Source organism: Medicago sativa, chromosome 3, assembly GCF_051527215.1.
Source record: "Medicago sativa cultivar Bolivia chromosome 3, Bolivia_mono, whole genome shotgun sequence".
Lineage (NCBI taxonomy): Eukaryota > Viridiplantae > Streptophyta > Magnoliopsida > Fabales > Fabaceae > Medicago > Medicago sativa.
The window spans coordinates 92,111,263-92,120,673 of record NC_140751.1 but is presented as its reverse complement, the minus strand read 5'-3'; the positions used below and the strand labels follow the sequence as shown (position 1 = coordinate 92,120,673).

Sequence of the window (9,411 nt, the reverse complement as noted above, 5' to 3'; positions counted from 1 at the left end):
TTTTTCTTTTTTTTTACTAATATAAAAATGGGAGTTTTCTTGTAACTTTTCAATGTTACAGTCAAACAAAATAAAAGTTCTCTGCTTTTTTTAGGACAAAAATTTCAATGCTTTGCGTTATCTTTATCTCACCTTTCAGTAAAAAAATAACTCTTTTTTTCTTTTACGAAAAGTAGAGAATTTTGTTAATTAATTATTTTTTTACTTCTCTCAAAAATAAAAAATAAAAGAAATTTACCAATAATCCTTTGATGGTTTTTTTCCTGAAATAATCCTTCGATGGTTGATATTAAAGACTTCATCTTAGGACTACCTTTGATTTTAAATATGAATAACCATGTCCATAGTGAGACTTAATTCAACCCACGTTGTTTATGTAGTTAATTGAACAATTTTACTTGAATTTAAAATTTACGATTTCATTCTTTCAAAAAAACAAAAATTACGATTTCATAGTTGTGACTTGTGAGTATGAGTTTTCTATGGTGTCTGTTGTTTCGTTTATAAACCTAAAAAAAAAAAAGCAACAAAAAAAGTTTTGTGGTTTCAAATAGAAAAACTCAATTAAAAATGGAGTGTTCATAAAAATTGATCATTTAACATTTTTTTTTCATACTAATAATATTTACTCCCTCCGTTTTAAAATGAGTGTCGCTTTAGCCAAAAAAAATTGTTTCAAAATGAATGTCACTTTCGGTTTTCAATGCAATAATAATTTTTTCTTTTCAATTGTACCATTTAATTAATACTATGTTACACTACTTTCAAAATATTATTTTTTTTCTTTAATGAAAAACAAATCAATAGTTGATTAGGATAATTTAGTAAAATTGCTATGACATTTGACTACTTTATTTCATTCCTTAATCTGTGTGCAATTGGCTAAAGCGACACTCATTTTGAAACGGAGGGAGTAACATTGAATTTTTTTTTTGGGTCAACATTTAAAATTGAATATCTTAGAGTTTACAACATTCACACGTTATCATATTGTTAGTCTGTATTTTTCTAACATGCATTTCGAGGGGGCAGTATGGTTGTCAAAGCCATAGAATTTTCTAAGTACAAGATGAGGCATAAAGATTTCAACACATTGAGTTCAACAATAGCCTGGATTTCGACCAAAAGGAAGTTCTCTGAAAAGGCAAGACCAAAGGTTCAGGACATGTGGAAAGCTAGCCAAAGCTGTCAAAAGGATTTAGTTTCTAGTCGTTGGTTGTTAGTTATTTTTTCTTGTGTGTACATAGTAAATTTTCATAGAAAGAAATAGGTCACAAATCACTTATCAAAAGTTCTTCAAACTCAAGGTACTCCACGTTAGAGAGAAACGAGTGTGAGAATATATAAAAGCTAGGACAACTTGGTTTCAAGGATTACCACAACCTCACGAGGCGGAAGCAATAGGATTAAAGGACACGATAAAGTGGCTTGGTAGTTTGGGTTTGTCTAACGTGTCTATCGAACTTGATTCCAAGTGAGTGGTTGACGGCATCGCTAGGAGACTCAACACCAACTCCATGTTCGGCGTTATTCTAGAGATTTGCAAAGCTTCACCGAGAATTTATCAAAACTATAAGTTTCATTTGACGACAGTTAAATAATGTTGCTCATTTGTTAGCTAGAGCATCATTATCTTATGTTAGTTCTCAAATTCATGGTCATACGTCATCTTATATTGAGACAATTATTATTAATGAAATGTGTTGATTTTGGTTTTGTCAAAACAAAAAAAAACTGAGCTTTATTCTTGAAGTGGAGTCAGGCTATGTACTTGCCAATTCGTTTATTTGAGAATCCAAATTTTTTTTGTGGAGCTAAAAATGATTTTTATTTCTTGAGTGATTAGATTGTGTCTCTTTCTTTCCAAAAAAAATGGGTATCTTCAATTTCTTTGGAATCAAAATAGACTTTCACTCACATTTAGGAAGTTCACTTTCCAAATTATGGTAAGTGGGGTTTAAGCAATGTGGTGTTTGATGAGAGTGATAACTTTCAGTGGTGCTATATGTCCCGATGGACAACATAGCGAATTCATCCAGAATAATTTCAAACGTTAGATTGTTCTTTGGCGGAATAAACGGATGGTTGGATTTAAAAGAGGATTCTGCTACAGTAACATGCATGTGGGAATTGTACTGTTCGGGATAAATTCGCTTTAAATCCTGTCGCGATAGGAAGCATTTTCCGATAATTTTCAGTAGTGCTATATGTCCCGATTGACAACATAGCGAATTCATCCAGAAGAATGTCAACCGTTAGATTGTTCTTTGGCGGAATAAACGGATGGTTGGATTTAAAAGAGGATTCTGCTACAATAACATGCATGTGGGAATTGTACTGTTCGAGATAAATTCGCTTTAAATCCTATCGCGATAGGAAGCATTTTCCGATAACTTTCAGTAGTGCTATATGTCCCGATGGACAAACATAGCGAATTCATCCAGAAGAATTTCAAATGTTAGGTTTGTTGCTATTAATCGAGTTTTGGATCAATTCAACGACCACTACTGAAGCTATGGTTTTGTATGTAGCATCTCAATTTGCTTAATCCCTCAACATTAAGGATGATATTCAAACGAATCACTATGAAAATTGAAATCAAAGTAGTTTTAGAATCAACAATGATATTCGAACACATTTTATTTTTTACACATTCATTATGTATCCTGTTTTTTTATCTGTTTCTTTCTTTCTTTCAATTGCATCACCAACATATCATATATACAATTTCTATTTCTTTTTTAACAAGGTGTCAAAAAATAAACTAGTCTTCATTTAAAAAAAAAGGGGGTTTTATTATAGTATACGTAAAAGTTAGATATTTCAGCCTTTAATTTGAGATGTGAACCATTTCATAAAAATTTATATATATTTAAAAAAAATCTTATAGTATACCTATAATTTTTTATTTCAAAAGAGCTATAAAATAAAGGGTTAATTATGTTTCTAGTCCCTATAAAATAGCGACCTTGTAAGTTTAGTCCCTACTTAATTTTAATAGCATTTTTAGTCCCTATAAAAAAAAATTTACTTATAATTTTAGTCCCTGCTAAAACAAAGTTTGATTAATTATCCTTAAACTCTTAAATTTTTGAACGATTTTTTTGAGACAAGATTAGAACACTATGAAAGGTTCGTTTACTAAAATTTAGAATTTTCTGACATGAAATGAATTAAATATGAATTTTTTAAAACGACAAAAGTTAAAGATAAAAAGTAATAAAATCTGGATGTAGAAATCAAATTTTGCGATAATTTTTTGCGGACGAACTTTTAGTAATGTTCTAAACATGTCTGCAAAAAATTGTTCAAAAATTTAAGAGTTTAAGCATAAATTAAACAAATTTGAATTGAGTAGGGACTAATACTCAGTGCAGAAAAACAAAATTAGGGACTAAAAATGCTATTAAAATTAAGTAGGGACTAAACTTACAAGGTCGCTATTTTATAGGGACTAGAAACATAATTAACCCTAAAATAAAACTATGAAATAAATGACATTTCACTATCTATTTTATTCAACTGTTTCTCATTTCTTCCAACCAAATGAACACAAGTGCGGTGACTAAGCATTGATCAGTCCATTCATTTCATTTCTTCTTTTATTATCTTTCAAAGGTCAAGATCATCCACCTTATTTCTTTATGTTGATATTGACATACAACTAGCCATGCACTTCAGCTTCCAACTTTGAGCATCATTTCCCCTTTGTTAGAACTATTTATGGTTCAATTCATCAAGGGTTGTCATTGTTGTGTCAAAAACAAAGAAGGTCATTAACTTTAGTAGTCCCCTCACCAGCATTATCAATTTGACTTAATCATCCTTCATATTCTAATAGGCACTAGATTGTGAGGACCCATTTATCAAACTGATACAAACAAACTAGTTATAGCTATTATCAAACTCATTCAAGCAAACAAACTAGCTTTAGGTATGCACTACAAGTTTTTATCAAACTGATCCAACCTACCAATCCAAAGGCTACACACAATTTTATTGAGGGTTGAGAAACTTGGCTATGGGAAATTTTACCAGAAAAAAAAAGCAAGTGGTGACACAAAAAGCATCAATATAAAAGGGAGAATCACAATATTTCATCAGTTGAGCTTTTTAATGCAAGTTTGTAACCTAAATAGAGGTATTAAGATGTAGAAAGGTCTTTGACGTGGACAAAAAATCGCAATATTTCAACGGGACTGTAACATTTTAATTTCTATGGCATATTATCAGTTGATTTGATCAAGCATTGAAAGAGCTGAAGGGTTCAGATTGAATACTCTGTGCCCAAGTCTCGGATTGAGTACATGGAGGTTGAAGAGAAAACTCTTAACCAAATGACTTCTTAGGAGACACGCTGTCTAGATTCAACTCTGATGAAGAAGAAAAATATTAACCTAACAACTATTCATAACCATTTTTTTCTAAGAAAAGCAAAACTATTTATAACCATTTTCGCTAAAAAAAATATATTAAAACCATTTGTGTATCTGATAAAAAAGATTAAACAAATGGGAGAATCGCAATTCCGGTATCCCAACATTGCAGGGGTGCATAAGCCACGAGCATAAAGAGCACGACTCAACTTGTCGTGCAAACCCCACAAATGATGATTGGCACAGTGAAATTTGTGGTCTCTCAAATTATTTTGATCTAATATATCGCATATTCATAAAACTATAGGTGTTCTCTTGCAACCATGGAACTTCCTTCGTGAGAGTGAGCATATTAGTGACGCAACAACGGCGACTGCAATTGAAACAACGACGACAAATTAGTGACAATGACAACAACAACAGTCTCGTCGACGAAGAAGACACTGACAACAACTATATCAGGAGCTACCAATGCTAGTTGTGTTGCAACAACAACGACAGACAACCATGAAGACAATTAAAGCAACGACATCGTCAATGGCATGATAAATACACTCGGTGGTGGGGCCCTTCATGGGCTGGGACGGGCCACTGTCCACCGGTAAAAATTTAAAAGTTAACAATCATATGGGTCCATTTTGCCAAATTTTAAACAATTTTGCGGCTACTTTAGGTTTCAAAATATCCAAATCCCCGCAAAGTAGAGTAATGGTCTACCCGAAAAAATTAAAAGTCATTGTTCCATTTTGCAAGATTTTAATAACTTTTCAACGGTTTTAGTTTTTGTCGGTTCCAAAAGTGGCATACGTTATTTTTCTCATGCTTATACATGGCTGGTTAGCGGAGGTTTACAAACCTTTTAATTTGCGGAGGTTTCAAACATCCCTTTCATCGTCCCGTTAACTGAAAATTCCATCAATTAACAATTGTACTATAAAAAAAGTTTCTTAATTTATACTAGTAGTAAAATATGTAATTCATTTTTTAAATTATCCACTTGAGCTTTTTAGTCATACTCTGCCACTTCAACTTCGTGCTTAAAGCTCGTTACAACTTTAATTTTGTGTTTATATATTATAGTTTATTTTAGTGGTCCACCCGAATTTTTGTTTTTGGCTCCACCACTAAATACATTGAGTGAGAGTTGAAAGTAGCTAGTTTTGAGATGTTAGTAGTAGCAGCACCACGCTATGCAGTGTGCAAAGACTTTTTTTTTTTTTTTTTCCTGCAAAGGAGTGCGCAGAGACTTGGTAGGGGATTTTAGAACCGACACTTCTTGTTGCCGGAAAACTGAACTTTCTTGACGGCAGCAACAGCAGCAATGGTAGTGGCAACACCTGAACTTGTCGACATTAAGTATTTGAATAATAATGATAAAATGTACGACTCAACTTGTCATGTAAACTTCACGAATGATAATTGATATAATGAAGATGTGATACATTAGATCAAAATTTGAGAGACCACAATTTTCACTATGCCAATTATCATTCGTGGGATTTACACGACAAGTTGAGTCGTGCATTTTAGCATTATTCAAATACTTAATATCGATTTTCAATGATATTCAAAAGTATTTAAAATTACATATATTCTAGTCATTTAAATTTAGTATGTTACTTACAACGCTCAATATACTAGCTTAGAAAAAATAACACTTCCTTCAAAAAATAACACTTACAATCTCGTACACAAGAATATATCATTATTGTAATTGTAAAGAGTGGAATGGTATTTAACTTGTTGGAACACCAATTCAAACATGCAATTCCAAGCTTATGAGCACTTGTAGAGTTTTTCCTAAACTATTTGAAAAAAGAAAAACATACATACCATACAATAATTTTCTAATTAAACGACTCTAATTCCATTTTACATTCCTTATAACACAATCAATATTAATAACTAAATCCTTATATAATAGCACCATGTGGAGATATACCGAACATAGTTAATTAGACCCCTTAACAAAGTCCAAGACTGGAACAATATTGTATATCCCATTCTTGTGCTAGTTTACATTTCAGTTGGTCAAGTTCTTTCCCAGGTAAAGAAATTGTTACCATCCTTCCATTATTACCATTGTCATCTTCTGGTCCTGGAAGAACCAAAACAACTCCTTGATCACCCACACCTCGAAAATCACAATTTGCCAAAATCGGTTTCTGCCCATTAATCTTAATCCCATAAAAATTAGCTTCTTCCAAATCTACAAATGTTAACTTTGCTCCATAAACAATAAAATCATCTTTTCCTTCACCTTCCTCCATCATTTTTTCCAATGCATGATTCTCATTCATTTTTTTCTCAGAAATTAGCTTCACTAATTCTGATATATTAGATTCTCCAGGAGGTAAACTTGTTTCGATTTTGCTCAACACCGAGCCATTTGTCGGGAATTCATTTTCAGCGCGATCAGAGATATTTGTAGTACATATCGTCACAACCCTAGGTCCAAAATCTCCTCTTATTTGTCCTATACATTTCCAAATCATAGCTGAAATAATTTCAAAATACTTTGTCTTGGTATTGATATTGGTATTGGTTGATATGGATGTTGTTACCAAATGATGAAGTTGTTTGGAAGTGATGTGAAAAGCGTGAGTAGCTACATAACTATCAGTGGCAGCGAGCCAATATTCTTCAACAGTTGTTGCCCTTTTAATGGAAATGGGATTATCAGAAATAGAATTTGATAAGAACTGAGGTTTAGTGAGATTTGGCATGTGAAGAGATTTTGGTGGAGCTTGACCAGCTAGTGTGTGACTCCACTTGGTGATGAAGTTAAAAGCTGAAAATGCATCTCCAAGAATGTGAGCCCAGCTCAGTCCCACGGATAGTCCTCCACATTTGAAGAATGTGAACTATAAAAAAAGCTTACATAATTTAGTTGCTTTGAATCAATGAATGGTTATATTTTTTTTATTGGAACGGCCATATTTTCGTGATCAAACAAACTCTTATATTTATTACTCCATTCATTTCAAAATATGCTTTGTTTTTCCACACAAATAAAGAAAATTTATTTTATAATGTCATTCTTATTCGATATTGGTTATCAATCAATGTATAGATTCATAGTAAAATCTTACTATCATGGCCACCGATGAGGCTGCGCAAATTGCAAAGGGCATCACAATTAACAGGGAATTTTCATTTTCTTTAAATCCGGTTAACTCTGTCTCTCCATTAAAAAAAAACTGCCAAAAATCCATGATAAATATGCTTCAAATAATTTTTTTATTACATAGCTTAAAATAGCTAGTGTTACAAGGATGAGTTTTTTAATTAAAAGATTGATTTTTTTTTTTGTTAAGTAGTTTAGTGGCTAGATATTCACTCGTTTAAGGTGAATAAGTGATGTGTTTCTTGGTTTAAATCCCAACCCTCTACCAATTGAGTAAAGCGATCGATTTTTTTTTTTTACAAGGTAACTAAGAGATTGGTATTAGCTTAAAGCTGTTAATTGCAAGGATAATTCTTTTCTTTTTGAGGAAAGCATATAATTCTTTTCTCTAATGTTATTTATAAGTTTTTTTTATGTTTCTTTTTATTAGGGATCCCGTTTTTTAAATTAGAACAAAACCTTCGAATGATGTAAGATGTTCTCGATTATAATTTAAAAATGGTGTTGTCAAAGTTAACTTAGGAGTAGAATGAGAAAAAAAAACACATTAAAAATATATAACGACATTTATTTTAAAATATTTATTTAACTCACAACAAAATTAGTTTTTTTTTAGGGAACTTCCAACAAAATTAGTAATATTTATTTTGAAATAGATGAATTATTTTAATGACTTAATTTATCTAACATAAATTAAACGTTTTTGTCAAAAAAAAAAGTGAAAAAAAATTACTGCAGGGAACTAACAATTTCTTTTTCAAATACTAATGTCTTTGACCCCAAACCAAACTAACAGATGGCTTAAATAATGTCACAAGGTTAATAGTATGCACAAGGTTCATTGATTAACATCACAATTTCTCAATAACATGATTATGTCCAATATATAAACATGAAATAGGTAGGCATAGTATATGACATGTTCCTTAATATCATGATCATGATATAGTATTGTACGTACCTTGACAAAAACCAAAGGAGAAAAAGCAAGATCAGGACCAAGCACATGATCATATACAAGTTCATCAACAGAGTACTCTTTTTCATCCAACCATTCACGCAGCGTTTTCTCGCAGTGTGACTCTGCTATTCGCACCCCCGCGTCGTTGCACTTGATAAACGGTCTTCCTGATTCTGATATTCTAACCCTACCTGAAACATGTGAGTATGAATCAAGTAGTGGAAACATTGGTGCTTTTAAGTCGGATATTGAGAGGTTTTGAACCGCTTTAGAATTGAATAAGTATATGGATCGGATATAGTGGAGTTTCATTAGCAAATCCATGTAGTTTAGGTTATATGCACTATTTTCTTCACCACGAGGGGTTGCTGGAACTACGGTTGAAATTCTTGAAGTTTGGGGAGGAGTTTCCAAATTAGGTAGTGAACCCATTTCCAAATAAAGAGAAAGAGACGAGAGAAGGTTGTTTTTGCAATTTGAAAGTATGGTAGTTTGGTTTTTGACGTGGGATATGTTCCTCCTTGATTTCAATATTTGTAGGGAAATATTGCATTCAATGAATTGATGGTACTGTACTGTACCACATCCCTTCATTAGACCATCCCTTCACGAGGGGTTGCGGCTACCTAGCAGATTTAATAAAGAAGGGTTACATTATTTATTTATTTGGTGAATAAATAGAGGGTTCCAGAATTAGACCATCCCTTCTTTTTTAAAGAAATTTATTTTGTGGTTTTCACATACTCCATTTGAATTTGAATGATTTGCAACAATCAGTTTGTACAAGTGACAACTTAATTGCTGTTTCTTAAATTTTTTTTTTTTATTGATTTCAATTTGTGAGCGCCTCTCAATGTTATATGGTGTTCACTATTCACTTATCCCAATTTTGGGAAAAGACGATCACTCACGTGTCCGTCTTTGCGCTTATTTTATTGCACTAACAT

General features: G+C 32.2%; 1 protein-coding gene across 1 annotated transcript; it reads right to left on the bottom strand.

Moving 5' to 3' along the window:
* Nucleotides 1–6,061: 6,061 nt before the first annotated feature.
* On the bottom strand, nt 6,062–8,970 carry LOC146941966 (protein ECERIFERUM 2-like). Its single transcript, XM_085755892.1, has 2 exons — nt 8,465–8,970; nt 6,062–7,240 (listed from the first exon to the last, which is right to left on the bottom strand). Exons 1-2 carry the CDS (start codon nt 8,894–8,896, stop codon nt 6,341–6,343), a joined length of 1,332 nt encoding a protein of 443 aa, XP_085612018.1. The 5' UTR covers nt 8,897–8,970; the 3' UTR covers nt 6,062–6,340.
* Nucleotides 8,971–9,411: the final 441 nt, after the last annotated feature.